General features: G+C 61.6%; 3 protein-coding genes across 3 annotated transcripts; 2 read left to right on the plus strand and 1 right to left on the minus strand.

The window, feature by feature from the left end:
* Positions 1–15: 15 nt before the first annotated feature.
* Positions 16–4101, minus strand: TCHP (trichoplein keratin filament binding). The gene is made up of 12 exons (XM_030959129.1): positions 3911–4101; positions 3660–3840; positions 3456–3512; positions 2817–2885; positions 2453–2611; positions 2133–2245; positions 1765–1831; positions 1350–1522; positions 1045–1126; positions 691–876; positions 424–620; positions 16–55 (listed from the first exon to the last, which is right to left on the minus strand). Exons 1-12 carry the CDS (start codon positions 4081–4083, stop codon positions 16–18), a joined length of 1497 nt encoding a protein of 498 aa, XP_030814989.1. The 5' UTR covers positions 4084–4101.
* A 1127-nt stretch (positions 4102–5228) lies between these two features.
* GLTP (glycolipid transfer protein) lies at positions 5229–7972 on the plus strand. The gene is made up of 5 exons (XM_030958940.1): positions 5229–5373; positions 6052–6113; positions 6308–6441; positions 6916–7066; positions 7230–7972. The coding sequence occupies exons 1-5, from the start codon at positions 5271–5273 to the stop codon at positions 7410–7412; spliced, it is 633 nt and encodes a 210-aa protein (XP_030814800.1). The 5' UTR covers positions 5229–5270; the 3' UTR covers positions 7413–7972.
* A 397-nt stretch (positions 7973–8369) lies between these two features.
* Positions 8370–16965, plus strand: TRPV4 (transient receptor potential cation channel subfamily V member 4). Its single transcript, XM_030958822.1, has 16 exons — positions 8370–8437; positions 10637–11081; positions 12060–12232; positions 12390–12542; positions 12674–12814; positions 12905–13203; positions 13643–13822; positions 13907–14065; positions 14179–14271; positions 14428–14501; positions 14587–14752; positions 14952–15018; positions 15247–15560; positions 15692–15819; positions 16005–16126; positions 16507–16965. Exons 2-16 carry the CDS (start codon positions 10717–10719, stop codon positions 16647–16649), a joined length of 2577 nt encoding a protein of 858 aa, XP_030814682.1. The 5' UTR covers positions 8370–8437; positions 10637–10716; the 3' UTR covers positions 16650–16965.

Below are 16965 nucleotides of genomic sequence, written 5' to 3' on the forward strand. Positions count from 1 at the left end.
AGCTGCATCTCATGCTCATTCCTCAGGTCCAAGCTGCTCTTGGGTAACTGTAGAACTAATGGGGTCAAAACAAAGATCAACACAGGTTTATGGGCTCTGGAATTAATCCACACAAACTCTTGAGCATGCACAGGAGCTGATGGGCTGGGCAGGGGCTTTAGGTAGGGTTGCTCAAATTTGATTTTAGAGCCAGGCAAAGCAGGACAGTCAACAAAGACAGTGAGCAGGGGAGTTGCACTGTACCAACTAATGCAGCCAATAAATCCCTTTCAGCACAGAGCAAGATTTGAGGCATTAACAACACATCTGCCTCAAAAATTCTTTAAGAGTTAGGGCCTAATATCTCAATATCAGCAAAAACAGGAGAGAGAAGTGTAGAGCTCTGTGAGGGGAAGTGCCCTGGCACTGTGATGTCTGAATTGCAGATCAGACACAATGATGGTGTCACTCTCTATGATGGGCTTGTGTGTGGGGGTGACCCCTGTGCCAGGGTGACCCTGCTGTGACTTTACCCTGCTGTGCCAGCCCTGCTTGGCCTCCTGCTGCTCCAGCTCCTCCAGGTGCTGCCGGGCTGATCCCTCCTGCTGCTGCTGCTCCTCTCCCAAGCTGTGCTCAGTGCCCTGCACAGGGGAAATCGGATGAGATGGGGCAGCCTCAGCAGCCAGGTGTGCATTGGGGAGCTCGGCCTACCTGTGCCTGCAGCTCCCTCCTGTGGGCTCTCTGCTGCTCCTCCTCCTGCTCCTTCTCCTGACGAGTCACTTCCTTGGCCTCCTCGAGTTCTTTGATCAGCTGCTCTCGATATTTAATGGATTCTTCTTGGGCCCTCCTGTTTAGTTCCATCTTCTCTTGGATCTGGCGCTGCCTGCCTGCAAGGACCTGTGCAAAGGGAGGGGAAAGTTAAACAGCTCCCAGGAAACACACCAGACAAGCAAAAAAATTCCACCCCAGCATGGAAGGCTCTAACTCTCCAGAGGGTGGTGGGTAACAAGTGGAATGATGGTTTCATTGAGCCAAGGGGGACAAATCATCAACAGAGGTCATCACCTCACTCATCAGGCGATCTCTGGCCACCTTCTCTCTTTCCCATTCTTCTTCCCTTTTCTCCCACATTTTTCTTGCTTCTTCCCTAAAGGAGAGAGGAAGAATTATCTCTGAGGTTAACCCCCTGTATACCCCACAGGCACAGACAAGCTATCCTGTGCTTTAGAGGAGACCTTGGGTTTCTCTTCAGGTTTGTTCCCTGCCTGTTGGTGTGTCCATCCCACCTGTGCCTCTCAGTGACCCCCCTGATCTGGAACATCCAGCACACATGGACTCTTCAGGTGAGGTTCAGAGGTGGACAGACTCACCTGAAGATAGTCTCAAGCTCTGCTTCCCTCTCCTTTTCCAGCTGGAGCTGTTCCTCAATGACTTTCTTCATCCAGGCCACGTCTGCCACCGCCCGTCCCCGCCGCGGGCTCTGCCAGCTCTGATCCTCCTCTTCTTTCTCCAGGAGGGTTGATAAGATTTGCCTGTCTGTCTCCTGGAGAAAAAATCACGGGATTAACTATCCAACAGCCTCCCAGCCTGTGTGCAGGGCTGGTGACAGTGTCAAGGGGGTGCTCAGCAAGATGCTCCATCTGCTGCTTCCCTGTGAGCTTTGTGCTCCAGCCCTGAGCACAAGCTGGAAGGGGCCTCCTGATCTGTAGGAATCAGAGGCAGACACAAACCACACACAAGTTTTTTCATCACACAGCATCTATAAAGTACAAATGAATCTCTTACCAGCTCCTCCTGTACCTGCTGCACTCGTCTCCTTAACTGGACATCACACTGATGCTTCAAAAAGCGACTGAAGGAGGAAAAAAAGCAAAATTTAAAAAAACCAACAGTATCACACTGACTCTAAAGCACCACATCATTGTACAGCAGCACCTGGGGAGGTACAGCTGTGACAATGAGGAACCTGCTACCAGAAACAAAAAGCAGTAACAGCACCAGTGCCTCTGCTCCTTGGCTGCTGTGGGCCAGTCCACCAAAACTCAGATAATTACATCCTACCACTGCTACCTGGAATATCTCCTAGTGCTCCAAGTGCTGCTGTGGGCACAGGAACAGATTCTATCCAGAACAAGCTCCACTTGATGTCCTACCCGAGCTCTTTCTTCCTCCGTTGCTCTTCCATTTGTTTCCTTTCTTCTTCCAAATTCTCCAGCTCCCACTGCTGCTTTAATAAATTCTCTTGTTCCTTTTTCAGCTTTGTTGCCTAAAAAGGAAAACACAAGCACCAAGAGAGAGTACAACATCCCAGAGAGCATGCTTGACCAGAGTTTGTACCCTGCTCTGCTCCTCTGCAGGCAGGGAAAACCCTCCCTGCAGTGCAAACATGGAGAGAAGAGGTCAGGTCAGCCTTGCTGTATTTCCAAGTGAAGCAACTAATTCCTTTCTCCAGTGAGGAGAAAGTCAAGATTACCTTTGTCTCCTGCAGTTTCAGTTCTTCTATCTGCTGAAGCAAGGTCTCCTCCAGCTGAGGCTTCTCTTCCTCTTGGCTCCTTCTTTCCAGCACTTCTCCTCGTGTTGTTTTGTACTCGTTTTCATAACGTTTCTTCTCTCCATGTTTGGCCGCCTCTTCCTTTCCCAAAGAAAAGAAAACACTATTTCAGGTTAGCCTGACACAAAGAAACAGCTTCTGGCTCAGAAAATCCACAGAGCAGACTCCTGCAAGATGTTAGTGCCCCTCCTGGCAGCAGCTCCCGTGGCACAAATGTCACCCCCTCCACCCACACACACATTTCAGAGTCCTCCCAGTGACCAGAACACCAGGGCTGCCCCCATACCGTGGTTTGTTGTGTTAGCTGATCACCCCAAGCCTCCTTCATGTGCTTCCTGTGCAGCTCAGACTCTGCCTGGAGACACAACAGGCGTAGGAGGCCATCAGTGCCAGAGGTTCTGTCCCCCAGGACCTTCCAGACTCTGGAGCAGCACCTGAAAGCCCAGGAGGATCTGCCTCTGCAGAGGTGGGCTCATCTGAGTGTCCAAGGTGCCCACCAGGTCCTGAGGGTCATTGTCACATGGGAAACACCACAGTGACAGTGACACAGGACTGTGATGTTGGAGCAGCATGTGGATGGAATAAAGAATGAGGAAGCACCACAGCATGGCAGGTACAGCTAAGATATTAAAATTTATATTTTTTATATTATTTCTACTTTATGAGCCTGAGATATTTACATTGTAAGCTCTAGAAATTTGCTCAGTCTAAACAGATTTCTGACTTTTAAAAATACAACTTTGAGAGAACTTCTTAAAACCATTTAAACTTAAACCCTTTCACTTCTTTGCCTTTTGTTTATCAGAAGTCAGGGTAGTTGCTGTGATGCAAGATGAGTGACCACAATAGAGATATGATGACTTTCAAGTTAAAAACTGGTTTAGTAAGAACAAGGCAGCAGGGACTCAAGAGAAATCAACATCACCTCTGGGAGCTCTGCGTTGTTTTTGTTCCAGCGCTCCTGCAGCGGCGGCTCAGTAAACTGGGAACACAGAGCTGGGTAAGGATATGGGAGTGCTGAGCATCCCAAACCCCGCCGAGGCCCACAGGGGTTCAGGGCTGGCAACTCCAGCAAGTCCCGCTGGTACAGCTGAAGCACGGGACGAGCAGGGCCGGGCCGCTCCCTCACCTTCCTCCCGCACTCTCCGGGGCCGTCCCGCAGCTGCTGGCTCCGCATCCCGCTCCGCCGCCGCTCCCGCAGCTCCGCCGCCAGCGCCTCCCGCTCCTCGCCCAGCAGCCGCCGCAGCCGCTCCCGCCGCCGCTCCAGCCGCGCCGCCGCCTCCTCCGCGTCCCGCCGCGCCGCCGCCGCGCTGCCGCACACCGCCGGTGAGCGGGATCCCCGCACCGCCCCGGGACCCGCCGCACCGACCGCGGCCCTACCTGGGCGGGGGGACGCGGGGCTCGCTCCACCGCGCCTGCAGGGAGCAGGCGGCGGCGGCGCGGGCGAAGGCGCGGCTGGTGCTCTCCCACTGCTGCCGGCTGCGCTCCTGCAGCTCCCGCCGCTCGGCCGCCCAGCGCTCCGGGCCGCGGCCCCGCCGCAGCCACAGCGACATCGCAACGCGACGGCTCCCGCCGAGGGACACGGCGAGACGGCCTCCGCGAGCACGGAGGGAGGCGGGGACCGACGGAGGGAGGCGGGGAGAGAGGGACGGACGGGAGATGGAGCGGCGGCGGAGGATCGGTTCGTTCCGACCCGGCCCGGCGGTTACCGCCGCGCCCCGAGCGATCGCTCGCAGGATGTGCCCGTACAGCCCTGTGCCGGCTCGGAGCGCGCAGCACCGCGGGGTTTGTGGCGCTGTGAATATCTCAGGGGTTAAAGGTTTCTGTTTCTGCCCGCCTTGGCAGGGCACCAGCGCGGCGCCGCCCGCAGCGAACCCAAGCGGACCGGCCGCTGCGTGAGCCGGGACAGCTCGGGCAGCGCCGGAGGGGCTGCGGGCATCCCGAGATGGCTCCGGGCATCCCAAAGTGAGCGTTGGACATCCCAGGACATGCTCCGAGCACCCTGGGGTGGGCTTAGGGCACCACAGGCGCCGTGGAACTGACTCCTGGCACCACAGGAAGGGCTTCAAGCGTCCCGGGAGGGGCTCCGGGCAGCACGGGAGTCTGGCAGCGGGGAGGGAGGCGGCACCAGCCGGCAGCCCCCGCCGGTGACCCGCAGCTCCCCGCACCCGCCCTGCCAGGCACCGATCGCTATCGCCCCACGACCTGTTTTTCCAGAATAACCGGTAAAAACACCATATTTGGGGCCCTGCCACCGGCAGGTCCGCTCCCCACGCAGCGGACGGGCTGAGCCTCCCTCCGCTCCCGCCTCTTCTTCACCTCTCCGTGTCGCCGCTCGGTGTCATTTTCCCACCTAACCCCTCACTGAGGTGTATCATCACTCCCGCGCATTGAGGTTTGTTTTCCATCTGTTCCCTATAAAATATTTATGTCCCGTGAATAATTAACGCCGGCCCGCCTGGCGCTCGGAACGCGGCCCGGGCAGCTCACGGCCCCGGGCACGGCCAGGCCCCGAATCTGAGGGGGCGATGGGGGCGTGGTCTCCTCTTTGCGATAAAAGTCCCGCCCCCAGCTGTCCGACCAATGGCTGCGCATCGGCCGTACGGGAGATGCGCAGCCATTGGTCGGAGCGGTGGGGGGTGGAGCGTGGCGTGGGCGCTCTGCCGGGTCGGCCCCCGCTGCCTCAGAGCCCCCTCAGCCGGGGAGCGGTGAGGGGGAAAGGGGGGAAGTTGCGCCGGTCATGGCGCTGCTGCTGGAACACGAGTTCAAGCCGCTGCCGGCTGATAAGCAGATCGAGACTTTGCCCTTCCTGGAGGCCGTGGCGCACCTGCCGCCGTTCTTCGGTGAGACCGGGGTAGCCGGGGCTGGGAGATGCGGGCTGGGACCAGGCCTGCTGCGGGCTCAGCCGCTCCGGGTGCCCCCTCCCCGGTTCTGGGTGGTGAACCCCCTACCTGATCCAGGGCTCACGCCGGGCTTGGCTGCTCTGTCAGGACCGAGATTGCATCACGATCCTGTCAAACCTGCCGAGCAAACCCCGTTGGGAAGCGCGTCCTGCCATCCCCTGGAGCACCCCATGCAGCGGCATCGCCCGGGGCGGGAGCTGCCATCCCAGCCGTGGATCCCACCCCGTGTCGGGACACGGGTGGGTGTCGGCGTGGCCGCCCTCGTGGCACAGTGTGCCCGCTGCCCTCCACAATGTCAGCTATTGTGTGGCGGCTCGGTGGCAGCTCCGGAAGGGCAGGACATGGGCCTGTGGACGGGCAGTGTCCGGTGCCGGTCAGGCTGCTCCAGGATGTTCTGCCAGGGCTGTGTCCCGCAGCCACGGGGATTGGAGGTCACTCGTGGGGCCGCAGTAGGTGGCAGGGCTGTCCCAAGGGCCAACAGCCGTGTATGAAGCTCAGAGATCCATTTCTAGTCTCAGTGCCTGGGCTGTGCTTAAAGTGAAACTTGTTGGTTATGGGAAGTGTGTGGTGTCCCCTGTGTCACCAATGTCTTACTGTCCTCCCTCCCTGTCTCCACAGATTGCCTGGGGACTCCCATTGTCTACTCGCCGGTCAAAGCAGACCTGACTGGAAATATCAAGGTAGGAAGGGACTCAGGAGGGCTGAGGGAGGAGAATCCCTGGGGAGAGATGCTGTGGGACTGGAGATCTTTCAAAAGGCATTTCTTCCCACGGGGACTTTGGGCTCAGCAGTGGCTCACCCAGTCACAGTTTATTCCCAGAGCTCCTGCTCAAAGTCCCTGCTCCTGGGTGCCAATCCCCTTTTCTGCCCTCAGAAAATCCGGGCGGTTTATGACTCCAACCCTGCCAAGTTCAAAACTCTGCAGAACATCCTGGAGGTGGAGAAGGAGCTGCACGGCTCGGCCTGGCCCAAGACAGGCGCGACGCTGGCGCTGATGTGGTTAAAAAGGTGACTCACGGCGTCAGGAGCTGCTCTGGCTCTGTCCCGGCATGTGGGGAGCTGGAGAGCTCCAAATGGAGGCTGCCTGTGCTGGGCTGGGCCCTGTGGGCTGGGGCTGGGCAGCTGGCAGTGGGGTGCTGTGTTTGGGGAGCTGTTGGGAACCCCCTCCTCAAATCTCCACCTCGGGACTGCACAGGGGAATTCAACCTCAGAGCATGAGCCCACAAATTGGACAGGTCCAGACCTGGAGAATCCACGGGGCTGCACCTGACCCTGCCCAGCTCAGCCCTCAGCCCTGGCCTTACCTGGGGGCTCCATCCTGCCCTGGGGGCTCCATCCTGCCCTGGGGGCTCCATCCAGCCTTTCTCTCTCTCTTCCCTGGATGTACACACAGGGACAGGGACGGGCACTTGGAAACACCAGGCTGGAAGCTGGGAAGCAGCACCCACTTCCCTGAGCCCAACATCTCTGCTCTTCTCCCAGGGGTCTGAAATTCATTCTGGTGTTGCTGCAGAGCATCTCTGACGGGGAGAGAGATGAGGAGCATCCCAACCTCATCCGAGTGAACGCCTTGAAGGCTTACGAGATCGCGCTGAAGAAATACCACGGCTGGATGCTGCAGAAGCTCTTCACGGTGAGCATTCCCTCCCTCTCCAAGCACCCAACCACCATCCCTAAAGCTGTTCCTGTGCACTGACAAGTGTCCAGAGACCCCACAGTACTGGCACAGAGGAACAACCCCACCCATGGTCTGTGTTGGGTTTGTGGGAGTCAAACACCCTCTCCCTGTTTTATAGGGCTCGGTCTATGCTCTTCCCTACAAATCCGATTTGCTGAAGGCGTTGGAGAAGGGTAAAGAAGTCAAGGAAGAGGAAAGCATAGAAAAAATCCACCAGTTTCTCACCAGGGTCACTCCAATCCTGGATGCAATTTATGAGATGTACACGAAGATGAACGCTGAGCTGAGCTACAAAGCCTAAAGCTGGCACAGGATTGGCACAGATTAATAACCTGTGATGGGTGTTACCTATGTCTTCATCACTGAGGCAGCTGGGGCGGCTCCCAGCTCTTGGTGACTTCGATTCCTCTCTGGATCTGCAGTGGATAATGTCTTTTCTAACCAAAAAAATAACAGTAATTAACTTTCTATTAAGAATACGGCAATAAAACAATTGTGGGTGTCACCCTTGGATTTCCCAAGAGGAAGAACAAGTGTTTCTAGACCCAACCCCTGGATTCCTGTCTTCAGTGGGGCAGGGAATGAAGTGTCCTGCTGATGAATGAAGTGGCACTCGGGCTGTGCCTGGAACCCACCGGCGGGCACCTCGTGTTGATTGGCACTGGATTGTCTGGAATGATGCCCGTGGAGGAGGAGCTGATGACTTTCCTGAGTGATCCCAACTCCTCCAGTGCTGGCCTGGGATCAAGCCCCTGTGCTGGGATTCAGAAACCAGGGACTGTCCCCGTGGTGTTTGCGGTGCCTTATGAGCCCCCCTCGTCTCCTGAGCCCCAGGAGCAGCAGTTAATAAAAACTGACAGTACCCATGGCCTGGGAGCCTCATTTGGGGCTGGGTCAGCCCCAAAGGGTGTTTGGGGAAGGTGTTTTGGGGCAGGGCTGTTTTGGGAGTAGGGAAATTCGGTTTTTTTCCCTAGGAGAGCTGTTTTCGGGAGGATGTTTTGGAGCTGTTCCTGCAGGCTGTTTTGAAGCTGTGTCCTGGGAGAGCTGTTTATGGGAGGGTTTTTGGAGCTGTTCTTTGGCAGGGCTGTGCCAGAGACGTTTTTCCTGGGGGGCTTATTTTTTGAAGGGTATTTTGGGGCTGTTCCTTCTGGGCTGTTTTGTGGCCGGTGTTCCCGGGGGCGGGCGGGGGCCGATCCCGAGGGCGGGTCCCGGTGGCGCCTCCGCCGCTGGAGCCGGGGCCGGGGCGGGGAGGGGCCGCTCTGGGGACCGGCCCCGGGCGACTCGGCGGCGCCAGAGCCTACGGGACTTTCCACGGGACCTTTGGCGGTACGGAACCGGGGGAGCGGGCAGCGGGGGGCACCGCCGGGAGTGGGACGGGCCGGCACACGGGCACCGGGGCTGGATGGAGCCTCCGCTGCGGGGACACGGAAACTGGGGCAGGATGGGGCTCTCCGGGCAGCACACGGGGAGCGGGGCAGGATGGAGACCCCAGGTGAGGCCGGGGTCCAGGGCTGAGCTGGGCAGGGCCGGGTGGACCCTCATGGATGCCCCGGCACTGTCCAGACAGGCTGGGGACTCATGATCCGAGATTGAGGTGCTGGGTGGGTTCCCAGGCAGAGCTTTGAGGAGGGGGCTCTGACCCCCCATGCTGCCCACACCCAGCTCCTGGCTGTTGCCGAGGTGAGCACGGGCCCAGCGCTGAGGATGATTTTGGGAAGCAGCTGCATCATTCAGGATGAGGATTTCCGACTAGAACTCGCTGTGGTTTCAGTGATTCACTCCCACCCTTAATCACCCTTTAATGTCATGGGACACCCTCCCTGCCACCCACCCATAGATGTCCCCGCACATCCCGGTGTTGGTGACAGCGCCCGTTCCCCCGTGGTGGGCAGGAGTGGGCACTGAGTGGGGACACTGGTCCAACTGGGAGGTTGGGATGCTGGGAAGAGGTGGGAGCACAGGTGGGGTTTGTGTTGGATGCGGGAGCTGTGCCTTGACTCAGTTATTCCATGAGGTGAGGAAGTTTGAAAAATCCAAACCCAAATAACCCAGGGGCCAAATCAAACCCCTGTGACAGCACCTTTCCTGGCAGCACCGGGGCTGACGCCACCAGCCCTGAGTCTCCCATTTCCCACACAAACTTCAAGCTGTCACCTTCACCCGGCCAGTGACAGCAGGTGTGGGACAGCCAGTACTGTGTCCGGGTTTTCCCTAAAGCTGCACTTTCCTGGGTCCCAGCACAGTTTGGACAGGTCAGGTGCTCCATCCCCATTCCCAGCCCGCAGGGTCCGTGTGCTTGGCAATTCCCTTGTCCAAGGTCAAACCAGCCATGCGAGGGCCCCTGTTTGCATGGGGTCGGGATGTGGGACCTGCGGGCTTTGGCAGGTGCTTGTGGAATTTCTTGCAGAGATGGGGATGGCGGGAAAGTCAGCAAAGAGGAAAATCTGCCAGCTCTGTGTTCCCCGGGGCTGCACTGTCCTTTCTGGGTTTCCCCCAGCCCCACTGGGTGTCCCCCAGGGTGGCAGGGAGAGGGGGTCACTGCCTGAGCCCCCTGTCTGTCGCTGCAGGGTTTGGGGCCGTTTGCCCCCCTCATCCCCCGTGCCCATGGGAGCACCGTGTGCCTGCCAGCGCCCTCTGCCTCATTCGAGCCCTTTCCCCGGCCGGGCTGCCCTCCCGACAGAGCCCAGCCTGCCCCTGTGGCTTGTCGCACAGCCCAGCACAAAATGACACGTTTCCCGCTGCTTTTTCCGTCCCGGGAGGGCTGAGCTCCCCGCGGGCGGGAGCCGCGCTGAGCCCAAACGCTGCTGGCTCTCACCGGAGGGTTTTGGTGGAAAGTGGGGCTGGGGGAGTGCCTGGGGTCAGTCACCTGTCCGTGTCGCGGACGTGGCGGGCAGGACGCGGTGACACGGTACAGCGCTCGGCTGGCCGCGCTGATGGCACGTCTCTCCTTCATCTCCACGTCCCTCTGGGTAACCTAAACCCGTAATTTCTTGTCCCAGCCGCTGTTCCTGCCCTCCCGCGGGCTGCACCCACCCCGTCCCCTCCCGGTGCCCAGATCCGCGTCCCACCGAGCCCCCCTGGCTTGGGGAGCATCAGGAGCAGCCCCGCTCCCAGCCCTGCTGCGGTGGCAGCTCCTGCTGCCTCTGGGCGCTTCCCTGGCCGCTTCCTTGGATGTGGGGAGTATCCCGAGGAATGTTTTCTTTCCTTGGGCGGCAGATCGCAGCGCACAGGGTCTGCTCTGTGCCCTGTCCTGGGCTGCACCCCGGCTGACCGCAGCGGGGCCGGGCTCGCCCTCGCCCAGCACGGCAGCGCCGCAGCCCGAGGGGCCCCGCAGACGTGAGGGGTCCCCGCAGCGGGTGGGTGGGTGCCGAGGAGAGCCGGGACAAGGCAGGACCGTCCGGGTGACTCTGAGCTACAGCGGGTCCCAACCTCTGCCAGGGTGGGTGTGGGACCTGTCCCGCCGCGGGGCTCGGGGAGACGATGGGGAGGCTGTTTTGGGGGTGACACGGGCTTTTCCTCTGCCAGGTCTCCTGCTCTCCTGGAAGGAGCCGGGGGTCACAGCCAGCCAGGCGGGTCAGTCGTGCCCGTGCCTCCGGGCAGGGACCATGGCAGACAGCGAGGATGCCCCGCGCGATGCCGGGGAGGGCGCGGGGGAGGACGGCTCCCTCCAGAACGAATCCTTCCCGCTCTCCTCCCTGGCCAACCTGTTCGAGAGCGAGGACACCCCGAGCGCCGCCGAGGCAGCCCGGGGTCCCCCCGGCGCCGGGGATGGAAAGCAAAACCTCCGCATGAAATTCCACGGGGCCTTTCGGAAAGGCGCCCCGAAGCCCATGGAGCTGCTGGAGGCCACCATCTATGAGTCCCCCGTGGTCCCTGCGCCCAAGAAAGCCCCCATGGACTCCCTGTTCGACTACGGCACCTATCGCCACCACCCCAGCGAGAACAAGCGCTGGCGCAGGAGGGTCGCGGAGTGAGTACGGGACACCCGGGTGGGGATGGGGACGTTCTGTTGGGGACACCCCAGTGGGGATGGGGGTGTTCTTTTGGGGACACCCCAGTGGGGATGGGAGCGTTCTGTTGGGAACACGCCGGTGGGGATGGGGACGTTCAGTTGGGGACGTGGGGTGACCTCCGAGCGGCACTTTGGGGTGTTTTGGGCAGAGGTGCCGCGCACAGGGAGCAGCTCCCAGCGAGTCCCGGCGGCTGTGCCGTGCCGTGGAGGGGCTCCGCAGCCCGCGGTACGGCGGGGCCGGCAGAGCGCTCCCCTTCCCCCTTACGGGCGCCATGAAAGAGGCTCTGTGCGCCCGGCCGCTCCCCTGGCCGGTGCGGCCGTCTGGCTGCGGTATGAAAGGGCTTTTCAGGAGATCCTCCACCCTGCCCGCGCCAGGAAACCGGAGCCGGGGGGGGCAGCCCGCGGCCGGACGCACAATGCCCCTCTGTGCCGGGCACCTGGGGCGGCCCGCCAGTGTCCCCACCCAGGGGTGCAGCCGGCTTAGGAGAGCGGGATGTTCCCCGCGGAGGAGGGTGGAGGGGGCCGGGATGCCCCATGAGCGCTCAAACTGGAAGTCACCGGCTGGAGCAGCCGCCAAACGTCCTGCCCCCATTCCCGGTGCGCGGAGCTGCCCCCGGTCCGTCCCGCCCGCTCTGCTGCCGACTGCTCCGACCGGTCTGGCTTCCCCCGCGGTGCCGGAGCGTGACAAACGCACGGCCCGTCCCTGCCGGGGGGCACAGCTGGGGGGCACAAGCGCTTCAGCACCTGGGCGGGAGCTGGCAAGAGCTGGCAAGGCACCGGGAGCACCGGGCTGCTGTGCATGGGGAGGCTGCCCTGGCCTCACCGGTGACCCGGGCCGGGAGGTGTCCCCAAGTGCCTGTCCCCAGTGGCTGAGCACCCTCAAGCTCGTCGCACAGGTGGGGGAAGCCGAGGCAGCGGCTCCCGTTTCTCCCGCAGGAAGCAGCCGCCCGCCGCAAAGGGGCCGGCTCCCGACCCGCCCCCCGTCCTCAAGGTGTTCAACAGACCCATCCTCTTCGACATCGTCTCCCGGGGGTCCCCGGCCGGCCTGGACGGGCTCCTCTCCTTCCTGCTCACCCACAAGAAGCGCCTGACAGACGAGGAGTTCCGAGGTGAGGACCTGGCTGTTCCTTGCCCTGCTGCCAGGGCTGGGCTGTGACCCCTGGCGATCCCTGTGTTCCTGAGGGATGGGGATGCACAGCTCTGGCACGGGGAGCCGGGGCCCTGAGGGGTTTGCCCTGGCCCTCTCTCAGCACCCTCCACTCGCAGAGCCCTCCACGGGAAAGACCTGCCTGCCCAAAGCCCTGCTCAACCTGAGCGGGGGCAAGAACGACACCATCCCCGTGCTGCTGGACATCGCCGAGAAGACGGGAAACATGCGGGAGTTCATCAACTCGCCCTTCAGGGACGTCTACTACCGAGGTGGGGGGCGTGGGGACACTGCTGGCAGGGGACACTGGCGTGGTTCAGGGCCCGGAGAAGGGACATGGGGAGGCTGGGACGCGGGGGAAGTGCCGGGACAAGGCGGTGGCTGACGGGCGGTGGTGGCACAGGTCAGACAGCCCTGCACATCGCCATCGAGCGCCGCTGCAAGCACTACGTGGAGCTGCTGGTGGAGAAGGGAGCAGATGTCCATGCCCAGGCCCGCGGCCGCTTCTTCCAGCCCAAGGGCGAGGGCGGCTACTTCTACTTCGGTGAGCAGGGAGGGACGCGGGGGGCTGCGCCCCGAGGTGTCCCCGCAGCGGGGCAGGGGTGACAGGAGCCGCGGTGTTGTCCCCCCGCAGGTGAGCTGCCGCTGTCGCTGGCCGCCTGCACCAACCAGCCGCACATCGTGCACTACCTGACAGAGAACGGGCACAAGCAGGCGGACCTGCGGCGCCAGGACTCCCGCGGCAACACCGTGCTGCACGCCCTGGTGGCCATCGCCGACAACACCCGCGAGAACACCAAGTTTGTCACCAAGATGTACGACCTGCTCCTCGTCAAGTGCGCCAAGCTCTTCCCCGACACCAACCTGGAGGCTCTGCTCAACAACGATGGCCTCTCCCCGCTCATGATGGCGGCCAAGACCGGCAAGATCGGGGTACGGTGTCCCCCCTGTATTGGGGACGTCTCCCTGCCATCCCTGCTGAGCCCTGTCACACTCAGTGCATGCACGGCTTCTCTCTGCAGATGCTGGTGGAAACCTGGATGTGCAGCCCTATTAACCTGGCTAATTAACACCCCTTTGCGTTCTGGTCCTTTCCCAATTAACTCCAGACCCTCACACAGCCCATCTTCTCCCCTGACCTGCCCTTGGCCTCTGCTGGGGCAGGCAGGGGAGTCACCAAAAATGCAAAAGCCGCCACATCCTGCAGGGCTGTGACAGAGCCTGCATCAGCCCAGGAACACCTGGGAGCACCCTGAGCCCACTGGGATGCAGGGAGGGGGTTGGGGGATGCACCCAGGATGGGGTGGGAGGAGGGCAGGGTGCCCCAGGCAGGTGGGGCCAGGTCTGTGGGTAGCAATCCTCCCTCTGGCAGATCTTCCAGCACATCATCCGGAGGGAAATCACGGATGAGGACGCCCGGCACCTCTCCAGGAAGTTCAAGGACTGGGCCTATGGCCCCGTCTACTCCTCCCTGTATGACCTCTCCTCCCTGGACACCTGTGGGGAGGAGGTGTCCGTGCTGGAGATCCTCGTCTACAACAGCAAGATCGAGGTGTGCAGGGCTGGGGGGAAATGGGAGGGCTCTGGAGGGGACAGCGTGGCCCTGTCCCCTCTGCCAGCAGCCATGTCCCACCAGAACCGCCACGAGATGCTGGCTGTGGAGCCCATCAACGAGCTGCTGAGGGACAAGTGGCGCAAGTTTGGGGCTGTGTCCTTCTACATCAGCGTGGTCTCCTACCTCAGCGCCATGATCATCTTCACCCTCGTCGCCTACTACCGCCCCATGGAAGGCCCTGTGAGTCCCCAGGCAGGCACAGCCCCACGGGCCAGCCCTGCCTTGCAGGGGGGTCTGGCAGGGCTCTGTCCCAGGGGATGGGGGAGCAGCTCAGCTCTGTCCTCTCCCCACAGCCGCCCTACCCCTACACCAGCACCGCCGACTACCTGCGCCTGGCCGGGGAGATCATCACCCTCCTCACTGGAATCCTCTTCTTCTGCACAAACGTCAGTGTGGCGAGGCAGGGTGTCCTCCCCTGGGACCTCTTTGGGGTCTCCAGGGGTGACAGCCCTGTCCCCTGAGGCATCCACCCCTGCCAAAGTGGCCTCAGACATGGGGACCCTGCCACTTGAGACCCTCCAACCTCTGCCTCTCTCCCACAGATTAAAGACCTGTTCATGAAGAAGTGCCCAGGTGTGAACTCCTTCTTCATAGATGGCTCCTTCCAGCTGCTCTAGTACGTGGGGAACCCCCAGGGCAACAATGAGCCACTGTACCCCTGAGGCTCGTGGCTGCAGGGTCTGACCCCAACTCTCCTGCAGCTTCATCTACTCGGTGCTGGTGATTGTCACAGCGGGGCTGTACCTGGGTGGCATCGAGGCCTACCTGGCTGTCATGGTCTTTGCCCTGGTCCTGGGCTGGATGAACGCCCTGTACTTCACCCGTGGGCTCAAGCTGACAGGGACCTACAGCATCATGATCCAGAAGGTCTGGTGGGGTCGTGGGTCTTGTCCTTCTCCAGAGGTGATGCTCCTGTGGAAGTGCAGCCTCAGGAGGTCCCTCCAGGCTTTGTGAAGGGTTCCTGTGGCTCTCCACTGCCCTGCTCCCAGCCCAGTTGTGCCAGTGGTGCAGCTTGATGGTGATGCTGTGGTCCAGCACACCTCACCCTGCTCTCCATCACTTTCAGATCCTCTTCAAAGACTTGTTCCGCTTCCTGCTGGTCTACCTGCTCTTCATGATTGGCTATGCATCAGGTAACCAGCCAGCTTTCCTGGCTGGGGGAGGAACAGGCTCTGTGGCTCAGCATGGCTGGGCAGGGGCTGCAGACCCCCAGCTCCATCCCACCTGCCCACAGGCTCAGCCTTTCCTCCTCCCATGGTGGAGAAGGTCTCAGCCAGCATGGAACCACGCTGGGGCCCATTGTGGATGCTGTCCTTGTCATTGCCCCTGCGGACTCGCTGTCCCTGTCCCTTCTTCCCCAGCCCTGGTGTCCCTCCTCAACCCGTGTCCCAGCAGCGAGTCCTGCAGCGAGAAGTCCAACTGCACAGTGCCCACCTACCCCTCCTGCCGGGACAGCCAGACCTTCAGCACCTTCCTGCTCGACCTCTTCAAGCTCACCATCGGCATGGGTGACCTGGAGATGCTCGAGAGCGCCAAATACCCCGGCGTCTTCATCATCCTCCTCGTCACCTACATCATCCTCACCTTCGTGCTCCTCCTCAACATGCTCATCGCCCTCATGGGCGAGACCGTGGGCCAAGTCTCCAAGGAGAGCAAGCACATCTGGAAGCTGCAGGTACCACCCTGGGGCAGGCAGGATGGGGGCTCCAGGAGCCGCCTGTGCCTGGGGGGCTGCAGCATCGAGGCATCCCGAGCTCCATGGGTGAGGCACCTGTATGCTCAGGCAGTCTCTGGTGTCCCTGGCAGTGGGCCACCACCATCCTGGACATCGAGCGCTCCTTCCCGGTGTTCCTGAGGAGAGCTTTCCGCTCGGGGGAGATGGTCACTGTGGGGAAGGGCACGGATGGGACCCCCGACCGCCGCTGGTGCTTCAGGTAAAGGTGGGCTCCCTCGGGGGCTGGGGAGCGGCTGAGCCTCTCCCAGCAGCATTTCTGGGGGGCTGGCACCGTGCAGCACTCATTTGCTGGGTGCTTTGTAGTGGTCTGGACGCAGCTGGTTCCAGACCGGAGGTCCTGCCCCGGCTCCCGTGCAGCCCCTGCGGGTCTCACCTTCCCCACAGGGTGGACGAGGTGAACTGGTCCCACTGGAACCAGAACCTGGGCATCATCAGTGAGGACCCAGGCAAGAGCCACACGTATCAGTACTACGGCTTCTCCCACACCGTGGGCCGGCTGCGAAGAGGTGAGCGCCCTGCTGTGGGCTGGGACATCCCTCAGGATGCTCCTTGCAGCCTCTGATGAGCCCCAGGAGCAGATCTGGGTGCTGGGACATCCCTCAGGATGCTCCTTGCAGCCTCTGATGAGCCCTAAGAGCAGATCTGGGCGCTGGGACATCCCTCAGAATGCTGCTGGCAGCCTCTGATGAGCCCCAGGAGCAGATCTAGGGGCTGGGACATCCCTCAGGATGCTCCTTGCAGCCTCTGATGAGCCTCAGGAGCAGATCTGGGCGCTGGGACATCCCTCAGGATGCTCCTTGCAGCCTCTGATGAGCCCCAGGAGCAGGTTTGGGGGCCTGGCGAGCAGCCACAGATAGGCTTTGCACATCTCCCACCCTCTCCACAGATCGGTGGTCGACCGTGGTGCCCCGCGTGGTGGAGCTGAACAAGAGCTGCCCGCCGGAGGAGGTGGTGGTGCCCCTGGGGACCATGGGCCCGGCGGAGCCGCGGGAGCGGCGGCACGGCCATGCCCCGAGCTCCCCGCTCTAGCACGGCAGCGCCGGCAGCCGATGGACTCTGCCCGGGCCCCGGAGCGGCTCCGGAATCGCCGCTGGGCTGGATGGTGCTTGTCTGCTCCTCAGGGAATCGCGCGGCCTCTGTCCCCTCCGGCAGCCGCGGGTGTCCCCTCGGATGGGGACCTGGCGCTGTCCCGGCCGTGCCCGCGGTCCCGGCTCTCACCGAGCGCCACCGCTTCCCTTCGCTGTGCCGGGGCCGTGCCGTGCCGTGCCGGGAGCCTCGGCCCGGGGTGGGGAGCACGGCCCCGCCGATGCCGATGGTTTTGCCACAGAGTTTTGCACAAGATTTA

This window comes from Camarhynchus parvulus, chromosome 15 (genome assembly GCF_901933205.1).
Source record: "Camarhynchus parvulus chromosome 15, STF_HiC, whole genome shotgun sequence".
Lineage (NCBI taxonomy): Eukaryota > Metazoa > Chordata > Aves > Passeriformes > Thraupidae > Camarhynchus > Camarhynchus parvulus.